Source organism: Oculina patagonica, chromosome 2 (assembly GCF_052425735.1).
Source record: "Oculina patagonica isolate OP01 chromosome 2, crgOcupat, whole genome shotgun sequence".
Lineage (NCBI taxonomy): Eukaryota > Metazoa > Cnidaria > Anthozoa > Scleractinia > Oculinidae > Oculina > Oculina patagonica.
In genome coordinates, this window is record NC_135759.1 from 29,632,063 (window position 1) to 29,649,474 (window position 17,412).

The 17,412-nt window shown below is 37.8% G+C and overlaps 1 protein-coding gene across 1 annotated transcript; it reads left to right on the top strand.

The window, feature by feature from the left end:
* Positions 1 to 1,542: 1,542 nt before the first annotated feature.
* On the top strand, positions 1,543 to 17,242 carry LOC144644001 (short transient receptor potential channel 5-like). Its single transcript, XM_078503400.1, has 15 exons — positions 1,543 to 1,651; positions 5,625 to 5,721; positions 6,802 to 6,861; positions 7,174 to 7,310; positions 7,658 to 7,876; positions 8,366 to 8,548; positions 8,640 to 8,724; positions 10,280 to 10,490; positions 11,828 to 12,196; positions 12,653 to 12,679; positions 13,235 to 13,424; positions 13,957 to 14,103; positions 14,729 to 14,837; positions 15,542 to 15,615; positions 16,747 to 17,242. The coding sequence occupies exons 2-15, from the start codon at positions 5,637 to 5,639 to the stop codon at positions 16,816 to 16,818; spliced, it is 1,968 nt and encodes a 655-aa protein (XP_078359526.1). The 5' UTR covers positions 1,543 to 1,651; positions 5,625 to 5,636; the 3' UTR covers positions 16,819 to 17,242.
* The last annotated feature ends 170 nt before the right edge of the window (positions 17,243 to 17,412 follow it).

Below are 17,412 nucleotides of genomic sequence, written 5' to 3' on the forward strand. Positions count from 1 at the left end.
TAACGATCTCAAGGGTCCTGCGCGACCTTAAGGGAGATGAAGCATCATAGCACTTTTACAAAATGACGACTTAACGGTTAAAGAAAGCCGTTCTTTCGAGATTCACCAGCGAAAGTGTTAAGCTCTTAAGGAGTCGATAAGTTTAAAATCTGATTCCATCCACACAGGTCAATATGGGAATGGTAGCAAAGTATATCTTTTTATATTTCACATATTTCAAATTGTGTTTTGTAAATTTCCTCCTTACATAATTTCCAAACTTTTACCAGTCTCTCGCTATAGTAAATACCCCATATGCAGCAGAACACCGTTTTCTCGAAGGTTTCAATTCAAGGAAAAAGAAAAAAAAAACTCGAGATACAAATATCACAGCAAGTCCGGTAAAGAGACTGCTTTGATCCAATTACCGTACCCAAATTCGCAAGTAGCCAATCAGAAGCGCGATCTACTGTCCTGATATCCTACGATATCAAGTCACTGACCTGATATGCCACCATATCACGGTCACTTTGAATTAAAGTAGTGTTTCCGTACGATGAATTGAAAAGAGGTTTTACCAATAAAACAGAAACTAGTATTTTTAATTAGCTGGTGTTTACCGGTCATAAAATGAGAAAAACTTTCCCGCCAAAACTAAACTTGAGCGCGCTCGCCAATTGCGCGATGTTTACCGACGAGTACTGAAACATTCACACTGAAACAATGAAGTCGGAGTTTCCAAATTTTTCGCTAAGTTTGGATTTGAAAATTTAGGGAATGAAACTCCAAACAAACGAGTAAAAATATGTGAGAAGACGACTTGATAAAAGTGTTGAAGACCAAAAAAGTATCAATACAAGCAGGTCAACACATTTTGCACTACGTGTCTGGCAAGCATGGCTTCGACTGAGCGAATAATATCACCGGAGTTTTGGCTGAATTTGGGTACGGTAAATACCTAATAGTACCTTTTTGGTACGCTTCGGCGGCATATCAGGCTCGTTTGGTCTTGCCATGGGTATTTTGGCTCGACTGCGTCTCGCCAAAATACGAACCATGGCTCGACCAAACTCGCCTGATATGCCGCCGAAGCGTACCAAAAAGGTACGATTAGGTATAAGTACAGGCAAATGAGCACAGAAAAAAAATTAATAAATCGATGACGTCACAAGTGGTTCAATGACTGCTCCAAATGCCGACAAAAGTAGGGTTTAGCACCAAAAGAGTTCATCTGTCATTTCTCTTTACTTTTAAAATTTTAATCTCGTGCGTAAAACAAAAATAACGACAAAAAACCTTCGCAGTTTGGGAAAAGAACACTTACTGTGCGAATACATGTCAAGCAAAACTCGGATTTGCTTGTGCCTCAACCAATCAACATCAGATGGTAGATTGAACCGCAGGGAAATTGCCGTTAAGGGCTGTGGTTTATGAATCTTGCATCTTATTGATTTTTCCCTGCTCGCAGCACAACAAAATTCCATAAATAATTGCAGTGTCCATGCGTTTCTGATCCGCACTGTTAATTGAACAAATGCTTTCTAATTCAATGTTTTCTCCCATTCATGTAAATTGAAAGTAATCACGACCATGAACTAAAGTAGAAAACTGCAAGCCAAAGAGATGACCTTAATCAATTCAGTCAATTCAAGATAAACAAACAACGATTTTGGTAAGAAGTACAAATAAGGAAGGACTAAGACAATGTTTGCTCAGTACAATAGTCAGTAGTCAAAAAGACAATATAAAAGATATAGATTAGGAAAACAGCTGCTGAGATTACCATTCGTGGGTATGTGTGGTCAAATTTGAAGGAAGATTTGTATATCGGTAGGACCAAATTTTTGCCTCCGGCGCTTGAAGAAGCAATAACAGATAATAACAAGCCATTTTCTTCTGAACTAAGGTAAGGTAAGTTAGATTTTTGAATTTTAGAAATCTGGTAGCGCCTATTGTCGCTGGCAAGGTAATTATGCCGGGTCTATCTCGGCTGTCTCGAGATCTTCCTTCATATAAATAATCTTGTGAGGAATGTACATTCTACATTGGGAAGCTTTTTAAGAAATAATTCCTTTTTACGCTGACTAATTTAAGGGGAGTACGAATGGCTACGCAAAATGTAAAGCGCTTTTTTCACGGCCAAGAAATTTTTGTGCGACAGACATACTTCGTGAATGATTAATGATTCGCTCTGAAAAGTTGTCTTTTCTCTCCATTTTAAGTCCACCTTAGCATTTTGAAAGGAGCACATCAAAATTAGAAATTTAAATTTGTGCATCGATTTTCTTTGCCAGATCAAAATAATAACATCTAGTACAACAAATAGATGCACTTACTCCGCCCCAAAGCATGAGGCAGTAAAGGTGGCGCTTATACTCGCTGCTCTTAACATAAAAATAATACCAATTTGTATCTACGATAATTTTAAAAAGTAAACGATATGTCAATGGTGCGATTAAGGATCGATAAAATTCCTTCCGCCGATAGCCATTACGCATTACATTAATATTCCGAGAACTAGCAATTTGGCTAAACAAACTCCGGTATATTCTTGATTTTATAATCCTCACACTATAAAAATCTAAGGTTTTCTCTAGGTTCAAGAGCCAAGTAAGCAAGCTACAAAGTAGCTTATAACAAAAAGCAATTTTAATGGCATTTCTGAATATTTATACAATGTATTTGTTACAAAGAAGAGAAGATTTGATTTAAAATATATATTTCAAGAATTTTTTAAAAATTCCTTTTCGATTTTTTTTATTGGTATGAAAGTTCGGCTTTTTTAAAAGCAGTCTTATCTATTTTTTAAAACTAAAGACAAAATTACGTTTTCCTCGTTTTCCCGCCCGAGAGACAGAATTTTATACTGCAAAAGCAGAAGATATGAATTTATTATTTGGCTAGTGAAAATTCGTTGTGTGTTTATTACCTTTGTTAATAGCCAACGGCATAATCTTTTTTCGCTCCTGTTTGTTTTTATCAACGACCATTACACGTGTAATGGGCTGTGCAATTTAAATTATATCATAGGACTGAGTGGAGTTCAATTTGACCTCGTGTGCGAGGTCGTTCGATTTTTTTTATTATGGGGCATTATACCTAGGCTTTTGTACATTATGCTAGCATTTTTTCGAGCATTTTAGTGAGGCAAAAGCATTGAGCATTATTCGAGCATTTTAGTGGCATTTTCTTGGAAAAATTTTTTTTCAGAGAAAATAAAAAATAAATTATTTTTGTAGTCCGGCGGCTTAGCTCCTGAATTGTGCGATTTTCGATACAAGCACCAAACTTTGCAGGATTACAAGCATTCGCATACTTATCAATTCTTGATATAGTGCCAACGCCAATTTCCTATTTTCAGCTAGTAAACAGCAATGAAATTTTCAGCCGAGAGGCCCCCCTGCCCCTTCCCCACAAAGTATGTCTTCTTGTACTTTTATAAACCTTTTATTGTTGATTTTTATTCATAAATACAGATATGAATGCTTTGAATTAGGCTTACAATTGTTATTTTTTTTTACCATCTGTTTGATACCAATAATTTAATAGGAAATTATTGCATGGGAAAAGATTTTTTGTTCCCCGCCCTCTGCTCCCTCGCGTCTTTCGTTTTGCGCTAGCGTCCAGGTCTCTCGCGATCGGTGAACCGTTCGCTAACAAAAGAAAAATAGGAAAACTTTAGGGCTGTGGACAGTCTAAATTACAGCATTTCATTCTAAATTCTGTACGTGCGACTTGGTATCACTACCTGGCATAATAGTATTTGTCTATAAACCAGGAAAAACAAATATTTCACGAAATTTCATTGATTTTAACCATATCCAGACCGGGAGGGGCGGAAAGTGCCCGCGCTGACTTTGAACGCTTATAACTTTTTCAAGATTCAACCAAACGCTACCAAACTTTGCGAGTTTATCTAAAATTTATCTGGAAATAATTTGGTAGTGTAAGTTGTTGTGTCAGGAACTTGACGTCACCATGGAAACGGCATTTTGACAGGCATGTTTTCCCAATTTTGTAATTTTCGTGTTTCTATTAATGGAAAATAATTTTAATGCAATTATTTTCATCCTTTTACGAGTTTTAAGCACAGTTTTATGGATTTTGAGTACTTTGCAGTAATTTTGGGCGGTTTTATGACGTTTTGGAAAAAATTCGAAATCCAAGATGGCGGCTGTTTTGACATCATGATGTAATTGTCACGTCATGTGACGTCATCTTCCCATATACCAAAAGATAGGTGTTTGGACATACTATATATTACCTAAGTTTCATTGTGATTGCTTAAATATTCTGGAAGTTACGGAGGTCTGAAAAGATCCAAAAAAGCCCGGTCTGAATAGGGTTAATAAATTAAGGTTTCCATGGAAACTGGTGTTTTTCGGGCTTGGCACTATATCTGAAAAAATTTCTGTTGGTGACCACTTTCATTGTGCCAAGTTTCATGCTTGTATCAAAAATTGCACAATTCAACTAAAATTTCGAGCTAAGCCGCCGGACTATTGGGGGGAAAATGAAGACTAAAACTCTAAATTCAACAACAAATAACTTTCTGGAGATAGTCAACTACTTTCTGTACTTAGCCTCGTAGGTGATTTTGAGGAATATGTTTTTTTTGGCCATATTTACGAACTTGTATACGTTGTTGTTGTTACTTGCAACAGTTGTACGTTTATGTAAGGGCATTAAGGTAAGCATTTTAGTGGGGAAACAAAAACATAATGTACAAAAGCCTAATTATACCTGAAGGTCGTGTTTTCGCCGTTTAACATTAGTTAAACGGAAATATCTCGTTCGCTTTTAAGGAATCCAAATACGCTTTCATTATCCTATATATCTTTATTAAACGGTGTTTTGTAAATTTTTGGGTGATTTTGGGGGATTTTAGGAGAAGATTATATTTTTTTAAGGATTAGTAAAATTTAAAGAAATAAAAAACATTGGAAAACTTCGGTAATTTCTTGACATTCTCTGTCTTTGCTATTCTTTGAACGCACGATTTTGGAGTTAAAATATTAAAATATCTTTGTTTACTGCTATAAATTTCGCTGAAATCTCAGCCTCGTCAGGCATGTTCCGCCATCTTGGATCTAGAATCCAAGATGGCGGAACATGCAAAGACAAAGAATGTCAAGAAATTACCGAAGTTTATGTAATTCTTTTATCGCTTCGACGAAAGAACTTTCTGAAGCAAAAAAAAAATTGGAGATTTACATGTAATGGGATTTAAAAATTAGATTTTTTTAGTTAAAAATTGGTAGACGGACATCAGTTAGTCCCCTGGAGTGCTCAACTATCTGGTGGTGTTTCAATTTTTTTTTCTTCGATCCCTTCTTTAAACCTCTTAAAATGTCATTCAAATTCAGGTATAATGCCCCTTTAATCACTCGTATGATTAATAATAGAATTACACACACGAGTCAAATCTACAACAAAATTTGTCAACCAAAACCAAATACAATCATATCAGTTGTCTGAGTGTGTTTCGGACCAATCAGAGTCCCTATAGATTTTTTAGAGTTATGATTAAAGGTCCAGTACTTTAGTCCCAGGCGACATGGGCGGTTCCTCAAATTTAACTAAAACTCAAACCAGAAACAAAAAACTTTTGTGTTATTTTTTTAAATACACCTGCTATTTTTCAGAACTCCTTAACGATGCCTGAAAAAGTGAAAAAAGGTGGTAGGGCAACACTCCTGGATTTCAGGACGTACAAGAAGAGTAGACATAACAAGAAAACAGGTGATTATCCAGCTGATGAAAAGTAAAAATATAGTATGGTTATTTCACCTGAATAAATGTTTGAAAGAAAATGTGTCCCGAGTGGAATTTAAACCCACGTCCCCCCACTCCACTCCACTCCACTCCACTCCACTCCCTCCCTCCCTCCCTCCCTCCCTCCCTCCACTTCACTCCATCCCACTCCCTCCACTTCACTCCACTCCACTCCACTCCATCCCACTCCACTCCACGCGACCCGACTCGACTCGACCCTACCCTACCTTACCCTACCCTACTCTACTCTACTCTACTCTACTCTTCTTTACTCTACTCTACTCTACTCTACTCTACTCTACTCTACTCTACTCTACTCTACTCTACTCTACTCTACTCTACTCTACTCTACTCTACTCTACTCTACTCTACTCTACTCTACTCTACTCTACTCTACTCTACTCTACTCTACTCTACTCTACTCTACTCTACTCTACTCTACTCTACTCTACTCTACTCTACTCTACTCTACTCTACTCTACTCTACTCTACTCTACTCTACTCTACTCTACTCTACTCTACTCAACTCTACTCTACTCTACTCTACTCTACTCTACTCTACTCTACTCTACTCTACTCTACTCTACTCTACTCTACTCTACTCTACTCTACTCTACTCTACTCTACTCTACTCTACTCTACTCTACTCTACTCTACTCTACTCTACTCTACTCTACTCTACTCTACTCTACTCTACTCTACTCTACTCTACTCTACTCTACTCTACTCTACTCTACTCTACTCTACTCTACTCTACTCTACTCTACTCTACTCTACTCTACTCTACTCTACTCTACTCTACTCTACTCTACTCTACTCTACTCTACTCTACTCTACTCTACTCTACTCTACTCTACTCTACTCTACTCTACTCGTCTCTACTCTACTCTACTCGTGTTCGATCTTTTGCTGTTTTTAAGAGTCCAAGAGAATTTAGGGGAACAATAGCTGCGTATATTATATTACGATCACAACAATCTTATCGTTTTGCTAATGTGGGAACAGCCCAAATGTAAACACCATCAATCAATCAACTTTTTGTCTCAGGTGATGATGTTGTAGATGGTATTGAGCTCGGTATGGACCAGCAAGATATCATCAAGGAAGGTTGGTTTTCGCTTGTTAGATTTTCGCGTTATTCCTTTTTTTGTAGTGTAAGACTTTTCTCGATGAAGCAAAAACAAATCCTTGCTTTTCGTTTTTCCACTGGATTGTTTAGCTGAAACACTTTTGACACAATGTCAAACACGATCGATCGTTAAGGCGCGTAACTAGGCAACAGAATAACTGGACAAACTAAACAAAAGAAACTTTGTCGAGGTGCCGCGCCGTTTTCTAAACGTTACAACCAAAGTTGTTTCAATCGCTCTTGATATTCAAAAATTTGACACTGAGATGAATTATCATTTTTGTCTTCAGAGGAAAAGGCGTTACAGAAACTAATAGAAAGCGATAATGGTCCCACGAGAGAACACTGGAATGTCGATTACATCAAAAATATTGTAACTGCAAAACATTTGTGCTCTTGCAGAGATCCCATAACAATGGCTTTTGAGGTAACAGCAAAAATAATAATAATAATAATTTTAATTCCTGAATAATTGTTAATTATTTGATTATTATCTACCTACCTACCTACCTACCTACCTATCCATCTACCACCTGCCCCACCTACCTACCTACCTACCTACCACCTACCTACCTACCACCACCACCACCTACCTATCACCTACCTACCCAGCTACCTACCTACCTGCCTACCTACCTACCTACCTACCTACCTACCTACCTACCTACCTACCTACCACAGTTGCTTTATCTGATCAGACATAGAAGATGATGGAATTCCGTTTTTTTATGATATAGCTAAACTAATTGTGATTTTTTAAACAATTGATCTAAGGTTAACTGCACGCTGCGGAGGTTAGCTGATACTTACACAGAGAACACCGAGTTCCTAAACAAGCTTGCAGACCAGACTGAAGACTTTGCTGTACAGCTCATTGATCAAGTTACTGCTAGCGAGCAGTTGGTTATAAAAGACATACCTGAGAATGTTGATCGCTGCGCCTCAATGCTGAGTGGAATGACGGATGACGCAATTATTCATTTACAAAAGAAAGTGGGTTTCCTTTTAAGAGCCACATTAATTAAGCCTGGTTTTCAATCGCGACGCAAGAACAAGCCCAATTGCAAGCACGAGAAAAGTAAAAAAAAAAATCCTTTTGCTTGTGCTTGCGGCAAGCACAAGCACTAGGATCAAAATGCAATGCGCTTGTGCTAATCCTTGCGTTGAGGCCGTTTTTGCTGTGGAATAAGAACTGTTCATTTCAACCTAGACTTTCAATAAAGTCCTTTCGCTTCGCTCGCTTTTTTTCTGTGGAAACTCGTGGGGTCGACTTGGGGCAAGTCTAATTTCAACCTTGCGCTTGTGCTTGCGTCACTAGTAAAAACAAGGCTTTACACCTTCCTATAAGACTTATGCCATTTGCACTCACGAAAATGTGCGAAACGGAGATACTGCTTTCCCTTATTCATTAGTATAAAACATGTACTACCAGGTAGTTTAACAAACCAGTCAGGCGCCTATATATTTTTTCTTTCCCTTCAGTTTGTTGCGCACCCATTACTGTACAAGAGGCTCAAAATGAGATGGAACCTTGGTTTGCCTAAAGCTTTTAAACCTCATGGAAAGCTTCGTGGCCTTCTGTTTTTGATGATTCTGGTAGACACGATCTTGACTCCATTTCTACTTCCAATCATCGGTTATGCATTCTACAAGGACCAAACTAAGGTACAGGGATATTTGCGTCATGAATGCTATTCACATGAATTTCCTTTTTCGCAGACATTTCTATATATTTGTGCCTTTTTGATTTTGTCAGGGACGTCTGCGGTCGGCTAATAATATTCAAGACCATACCGAAACAGTCCTCCAGAGTGGGCAAAGATCAAGGCTGGACATCTTAGGTATACAGTATACAAATAAACCAAATTTTAAAAACTGTCTGGTTGGCTGGCTAACCGGCCGCGGCTGGCTAGCTGGCAGGAAGGATGGCTGGTTGGTCCCCCCCGCTTATAAGCCCCCCCCGGTTATAGGCCCATCTACCTGGAAACAAAAAAAAAATGCATTTATTTATTTTTTTTATTTATTTATTTATTTATTTATTACATTTCTTTATACACGGTTAAAAACATCAGGAAGATACTACTAAATTACAGTTATAATAAAAATTAATACAAATATACTATTTATCAATACTAATTAATAAAAATTGAAGAAGTAAATCCATTAAACTAATCCTTTTTTTCATGAATGCCGTGTCTAACTTTACTTTTAAATTGATAAAAGGATTTTATCATCCTGAGATTACAGGGTAGGCTGTTCAAGAGAGTTGCACCACTGTAACTAAAGCTATTTTTCATATAGTTAGTTCGTGGATGAGGTACAACCAGTTTGTTTTCGGAATCCCTTAGAGAATAGTGCATTCCATTACGTTTTAGAAATTTAGACGATAGGTATTCAGAAACCAAGCCATTTAAAGATTTATAAACCATTAAGGCTTTCTGAATTTGACGCTGGGTACACAAATCTTTCCAACCCAGTTGTCGTATTAGATCTTTGGCATCAGCATCATAACTTCATCCAATTATAAGCCCCCCTCTGCCGGATGACAGCACTGAACAGGATCAAATGTTGCTTTATTATGCGTTTTAACGTCAAAACATATTTCAATCAACACTCCCGTAGCTCGTTTCGAAACGTTTTTTTATTCCGCTTATAAGCCCCTCCGCTTTTAAGCCCACACAAAACCCCTTAAGAAGTTGTATCAGCCCAGAGCTTATAACCAGAGTTTTACGGTATATTGGTTTGCTGGCGGGCTAGGTGGCTGGTTGGCTAATTGACTGGTTGATTGATTGGATATCTGGCTGGCTGTTTGATTGCTTGTTTGCTCACAGCAAGGAGCCCAAAAGAGGTTAACTGGCTAACTGGCCGCGGCTAGCTACCTGGCAGGAAGTGTGGCTGGTTGATTATCTGGCTCGCTGGTTGGTTGGCTCGCTGATTGTCTGATTGTTAGAGGAGGTTAGGTGGCTAACCGGCCGCGGCTAGCTAGCTGGCTAGCTGACAGGAAGGATGGCTGGTTGGTTATCTGGCTTGCTGGTTGGTTGGCTCGCTGATTAGCTGATTGGCAAGTTAGCTGGCTCACTGGCTTATTTGCGTTTATTGGTTTGCTGGCGGGCTAGGTGGCTGGTTGGCTAATTGACTGGTTGATTGATTGGATATCTGGCTGGCTGTTTTATTGTTTGTGTGCTCACAGCAAGGAGCCCAAATGTGTGGCAACTTTTAATTAATGCACATTCTTTTGTGCAGTCGTTATCCAATCAGAATCGGATGAAACTTTTGATTGACTTCTGATTGAATTAGATCTACAGGAAAGAATGTCAATTATGTGAAAGTGGTTACATGATTGACTGATTGATTGATTAATTTATGGATCGATTGTCTCATATTTCCTTTCAACAGACTGTTACCTGGATTACCTGACTACTCCCTTCGTCTTATTTATAAAAGACAAATTGACGCAAGTAGTCTTCATTATACTCCACTGCCGTGTTTGCACCTTGCCTTCTTCTGTTGAACCAACGATCGAAGAATACGTGATATTTGTTTTCTTCTGTGGCTTGGTCCTCAGCGAGTATCAGCAGTACAAAAGTTCACCATTCAAATACTTCAAGTAAGATACATTTTATGTTGAACTGTGTTTTTTGATTTATCCTTGTTACCCTCAAATTCTCTACACGGAGAACAACATGTCATGATGATCTTCGATCAGTTGCACATTGATTTTGTATCACCTTTAAATACAGCTAATGGTGGCAAATTCGTGGCCTTAAAGGGACTGTGTTACTGCTGAGTTAAGCTAATCTTATTACGTTTTGCCAAATACTTGCTATGAAACTCAGTGTTTGCAAAGGCATCAATTCTACGGATATATACGGATTATATAGATCTAAATGGCAGACCATAGCTTCATTGCAACCAAATGTGTCTCCCGGTCGTCATAATTTAAAGTTTCAAGCAAACGAGACTAACTTTGAAAACCGTTTAGCCGAACAGTTTTTCAAAAACAGTTTTCGCAATCCATTTCAATCTTTGACACTTTTGGCCATCCGTGCCTTCTTTTGTATTTACTGTGTTACTGAAGTGTTCCTTAAATGTTTTAAGAGGTTATTTTTATATTTCACCGAATTTGATGGTCCTTTCCTATGAATAAATTTGGCTTAAATCCGTGTCACAGTCCCTTTAATACTTATTGCATAGATCATGGACCAAGTTTCTTTAGACCTGCTTCAAAACGACCACGATCATACATGGACTTCCAGGTTTAAGTCTAAATCAATCAGTCAATCTCTTTTTTCAACCGTGTTCACGTTTTAAAATTACAAGTAATAGTAAATTATTATGTGCAAATTTCGGAGGTCAGCTAATTGGGTAGTGCAAAATAACTCATCCATTCGGTTTCACAAGAACTGATCCAGAGAAGGTTTACTTTACCGCTGCTTTTTCTTTCAACTGTTCCTTTTAATATCATTGCTAACCATGCTTGGCAAAATAATAATCACTCAATTGACTTTGATGGCGCTACCGTGATAGACAAAGGCAATTACCGTATTCGAAGAACACTAGAATCTTGGCACACTGCCAAAACTGTCGGCGCAGACAATAATTCCAAACCGTTGCCAAGACAATATTCTGTCTTTTTGTAATTCTTATTTTGCCTGTTTTTGTCCTTTTTTAGCTTTTTTACACTTCTATTGTATTTTAGTTTTTAATCTTTTCACACCCTCCCTTGCATATATTTCCAACCACGCGCTTTCTCTGTTTTACATTCGTTAAAGGCTATAGTAAAATAGCCGAAAGCTCATATTTTTATTAACTTTTTAAACCAGAGAACGCTTTTTGACACTTTTAATATGTCTTATCCTGGTTGCAGTTCAATTTTTAACGATATCACTTTTGTGTGTATGAATAATAATGTGTTTTTTAACTTGACAAGGTGCTTCTTTTCAGGGACATGTGGAATTACATAGACGTCCTAACACTTGCTATCTACCTCGTGATCGTCTTCCTGCGAGTAGTGACCATTGTTCGTGGCAATGATCCTTACCAGAATCGTTTGCTGGAAATTGTCAACTACTTTTATGGTGTCAACACAATGTTTTTGGTCCTGCGTTTCTCCAGCATTTTTGCGCTTAGTTCTGTTGTCGGTCCATTGCAACTGGCATTGTTTCGGATGTTTGTTGACTTGCTCATCATTCTCATGCAGTTTGGGTTTGTCATTGGTGCATTCTCTTTGGCCATTACTAAGATTTACACAGCAGAGATGTCATACCTGATTCCAGCTAACAACCATTCAGGAGAGGGGACAAAATCTAATTCGTGAGTGATTTTTTTTCGTTTTTTTCCTTATCTAAGGAAAAAAATGTTCAGATTACGAAAAAGTTTAATGGTTACTGCTGCTGCTAACTAACTTTGTCCTTTGCTGGAAATGCATTTAACACATGAAATATTAATGTTCGGAAATTTTTCGCAACATTCGGACGACCTCTTGTAAATCCTCGGCTTATCTTTGTTACAGAAAAACTTTGAGGCTTTCAGACTTATCAATAACTATGTCATTTGGATAGAAGAGCTCACTTCGTTATTAAACCCTCACTTGTTCGTGATCGCTCATTGTTACAATGGACCTAATGTCGTCGTTTTGGTGCGGACCACATGACTACCTTCCTCCCGGTTAATAAGATTAAGCTTTTCTATCAACTAACCAGCTTTCCTTTTGAAGAGAGTTTTTTTTCTTAAAAAAAATAACCATTTTCTTTTTTGTATCTCAATAAGGTATTGTGAACATGGGGCATTCAAGTGGTAAGTAACAAGTGATATCAGGACATACATTCCGTTTTATATTCAGTCCGGGCAAGAAAGACCAGTTGACAGCGACTTCTGCGAGTTTCTTATCGAGTGGTCCACCCAGGAACAACACTTGACAGTTCTCTTCATTGTATTAAACAGACAACAGACGTTTTGAATAAAAAGCGACAATGTTCACTGTTTTTACTCATACCTAATTTGTAACATCACGGCTAAACTGACCAATCAGCTTCAACAGACCAATCTTATAACATCACCCACTGACAGCAACTTTTCACCTCACTCTGAAGATGACTTCTGCTCAGTCATCAGTCACCAACAACTGTTCTTTTAAAAACTACTCTCAGCTCACACTATACGAACTAGTAATTTGTCATTCCTCGCCCACCATTGTTCTTATTGAAAAATACTTTTGATAAGCCAGGAGTGTCAAAAGCCATGTCATTTCGAACTGAAATCTTTTTATCTATGACATACTGAAGTATATTTAAGTCGGTAGGACAGATGATTACATATCTAACATCGTCCACTTTTTTGCGGGTCACCTAGCTTGTTCAAGTCATCAATGCACCTCATCTGGTCTGTGTTTGGTCTGACGGATTTGGACAAGATGCATTCAAGTACCAGCTCAGCTTCACATGCCGCGTTGTTCTTATACTTGACATTTCTCATTTTGTCTGTTATTATGCTGGTCAACATGCTCGTGGCTTTACTGTCAAACACTTACGACAATGTCAAGGTAACGTTAATAAAGTATCTTATCTTATCTTAAGATAAATCTGACGGACTTTGTACTAGAACACGGAACAGATCAATATGAGCATAAATATTGTAGTAAAACAAGCACAACTGGAAAAAAAATGCACGACCAGGCAATTTCTGAAACCTTGAGATATCATGCATATTGCTACATGTGGGAAAAAACAAGTTAATGTTTCCCATTTTCGGTACATGCAGACACAGCTGTGGAAACTGTTTTGATTGATTAGGTGGATAATATGGTTATGCATGTTTGAAGAGTAAGCTGGTTATGCTCGATGGTTATGATCGTAAAGTTGGAAAGTCTTTGAGCTTATTTTTTTAAATTAGGCAAGTCGCGTGTTTAGTCAGTTGCTGTAGTACATATGATCACAATTTGTTCACCAATGATTGGGCATTAAAAACCATCAAAGCACGAGGCAGTGGCAGTACTAGTACACTGTTCGAACGGCCAGCTTTTAGTGAAAAAATTACTCATAATTAATAAGTTTGTTTCCCTTGCCTTTTTCTAGACTAATTCTGAAGTCGAGTGGAAATTTTCACGCGCTGTTGTTGAAAATCAGTACAGGAATCTACACTCCATCGTTGTACCGTTCAACCTGCTGTCTGTCCCAGTGGCGTTATGTTACTTCAACATCAGTGGTAATCCTCGGGAAGAGGTAAACCGTAGAGTTGCTTGTGAAGTAGAGCCAAAAGCTTTCTTTGCGTAGAAATTTATATCCTTCACGAGCGCCAAATCTATGTGCTTGTTAGATTATTCAATATTTTACGTTGTTTATTTTTGATGGCCTGCAACTGACAGTAGCCTAGTGCGTGGCAGGCGTCGCAACGGAAAGGGGAGGGAGGAAAAGGGAGAGAAAAAAAAGGATGAAGGGACTGTGTTTTTTTCCTCCCCTCCCTTCCCCTTGTTACGCCCGCCACACAGGCTTTCTGTCAGTTGTGGTGTGGATAACCCACAGAATATCTTTTACCCCTGCACTTTAATCCCTAAAATGACTGATCATTAGTTGAAGGAAAACTCATTAGACATGGTTCCCGTTTTGTGTGAAACTAGACTGAATGGACCAGATTTCCCATTATACTGACTTGAAGAGTTTCAGCTGAAAGAACAAACACTGAGGTAGTTAGTGGATTTTAATCAGCATTACAATGTTTTAACATGATGCGTTTATCTTTCGATCATTCCATCCTTTCAGTTGATTTGGAGCAGTACTCAAATATAATTGAAAATACAATTCACGAACTCTAACATTTATATTATCTTTTGGATTTTCATGATTGCAGGACGCAGAAAACCGTCGCGAACAGTACAAGAATTTTTACCGCGATCGTTTGTTTCCGTTGCTTACTGAACGCTATCTCAAGAAATACGGTGGATCATTTCCTTTGTCAGGTAGGCCTTTCCCTGCTGAAAGCCGGCTTTTATATTTGAATATGAAAATTGCGATATTTTCTACTATTAACACTTTATGTTGATGTAAACGTCTACTGTTTTTACTGATTCTAAAACTACTCAGTGAAAACGATGTCAGTCACTGTAAAGATTTTCGAGATTTCACCATACGCGATCGCACTTTTGTAAACGAAGTTTTAGCTGTTAGCGGAACTGTGTTATGCAATAGCTTACCGAATGAAATAAAACTATCGAACTCTCTAAACGAGTTAAAAAAATAATTGAGAAACCACACCATCAGACCATCTTGTAATTAAATTTGTATACACGGCATCCTTGTATAGCAGGTTTATTGTGTTATTACTAGTAGTTTGTCTCTCTTGGTTAGTGTAGTTCAGTGGTTTTATACTTTGTTTTTAATCTGTAATTTTTACCTGAATGGAAATGCCGTGTTTTAAATGAAGTATTACTGCTACTAAGTATTACTACTATTACTTGATCTACTACTAGGTAGGATTGGGTATATAAACAGCTTTATCAGTTGACGATCCGATTCACGAAATGTAATAAGCCAAAAACCTTGAATGGAATTTTTAGAAGTACAAAATTACATGCGGTTAGCCTTTTTGTTTTTTCATTTTATCTAGTGAAGATGTTAAGTTTTAAATTTCATGCACTTATTGACAAAAAATGTTATGCTTTAGTCGAGGAAAAGATAGACTTGATAATGAGCAAGTTGAAGATCTCACACTCTGATGAGAATACTGCAGTTATTCAGGTCAGTGCAGTCAACTATCCATGCTTTGATCCTTTAAAATGCGAAATGTAACAGCATTATCTACCTTTAAAAGCAAAGTTAGACTCTCGTATAAGGGAAATTCTTTTGATAGCGACGGGAAATATGTAACTGGGAAGGGGGAATGAAGAGACTGCAGCAAATGCTTGATCAAAAAGGCCAGGATATTGTCAGTGCACACTTAACTTGACACCCGATACGCCCAGCCCAGGAGGGGGGGGATCTAGGGGGAGGGTGCAGGGTGTGCGCATTCCCCCCCCACAGAGATGACCTTATTCTTCGTATTCGTTTTTCGTCAGTTACGCCATTCCTTTGTGGTGCACCTCCTTCCAAGAAAAATCCTGGATCCGCCCCTGCAGCCTGACTAACACGTGCTTTAATTTTACTTACTATTTTGCGACACAAATAAGATGAATATTTTATATTATTATACATTGTAGTCACTAGCTGTCTTTTCATTGGCTAAGAGCCTACAGCTAATTCTGGGAATACGCGCAACCTACAGATTAGTGAATAATCTGCTAGCAGATTACTCACTAATCTGTAGGTTGCGCGCGCAATGCATGATTTCCAAGAGCAATGTATCAGGCATCTGGCGGCGAAGAAATTCATAATCGTCGATTTCCTTCTTCAACCGAGAAAAAGTTTGGCCTAAGTTGGAAAAAAAATTGCTGGACAATTAAGTCTCAGAAAACACAAAACGACTAAAAAAATTGGAAAGGAACTATTACACGAAATACTTTGAGGAAAAAGCATTCAGAATTTTAAAAGCAGGGCGACAAGCCGGATAGCACAAGTTTTGAAACTAGTTAAATCGTTTGCCATTATTTTCTTTGCCAGAAAAACAATTTATAATAAAACAATTATTAGATTCGGTTTTTGTGATATCCGGAATAATCAAGATCACTTACCTCGACCTACACCTCGACCTTGATTATTCCGGATATCACAAAAACCTCATCCAATAATTGTTTATAATCTTTGTGTTTCAGTTAACGTTGTTTGAAAATAGTGGTTTTCTTTTTGGCAGTAGCCTAAAGAACTCGGTGAGAATGTAAAATGTGGATTACAAATGCTCTTGAACTAAAGCATCCCATTTCTTTTTTCTCCAAGGATTCAAGACAGGATGAGTACAAGTTGAAGGCCTTTCAAGACCTGACCAAGGAAAGCCCTTCAGTTGTTTAATTTATCATTTGTCAGAAAACAATGAGTTCGAGAAATCAAATACGAAATTCTTCTTATAAAGATGCCATCCGCTCTCTAGTTCCAATGCTCCGCGGTAACCATTGATGCAAGATCACTTCCAAGCAAAAAGCTAGCATTAGATTTAATTTGTTCGCTGACGAAATGAGCTATGTTTTGTGGAGGTTTGAGTGATTAAATGATATGCGACCTTCGTAAACTGAGCAAGAGTAGGTTAAGAAATAAGAGCCCAGTTTTACCCAACTCTTCATGCGACGTCGTCGTTAAGTCAACGGAAAAAGCGAAAATGTTGTGCTGTTTGAATTGGTCTTAGAAGTGTAGTTATAGTTCTTAAACAATAAAAAAAGTTGTTTGACAGCGACTGCATTTCTCATTGGTGCATTTATTACAAAAGTAATTTAAATCAGTAGATCTTTAAGGTCACGCATTTAACAATGAAGAATTGTTAGACAGATTTAACCTTAATTCTGTACATGTAATAAAGCTCATTTATGTATTGTTCCTTATTGCGTTTAAAGCTATTCACCTCGGGGTTACACCATAACACTTCACAGACATGGTCTTGCTATGACTGAC

Coding starts and splice junctions, on each gene's coding strand:
- LOC144644001 (XM_078503400.1), top strand. CDS start 5,637: ATGCCTGAAAAAGTGAAAAAAGGTGGTAGGGCAACACTCCTGGATTTC. Junction 5,722..6,801: donor TAGACATAACAAGAAAACAG/GTGATTATCCAG, acceptor TTTTTGTCTCAG/GTGATGATGTTGTAGATGGT. Junction 8,725..10,279: donor ATCAAGGCTGGACATCTTAG/GTATACAGTATA, acceptor TCCTTTCAACAG/ACTGTTACCTGGATTACCTG.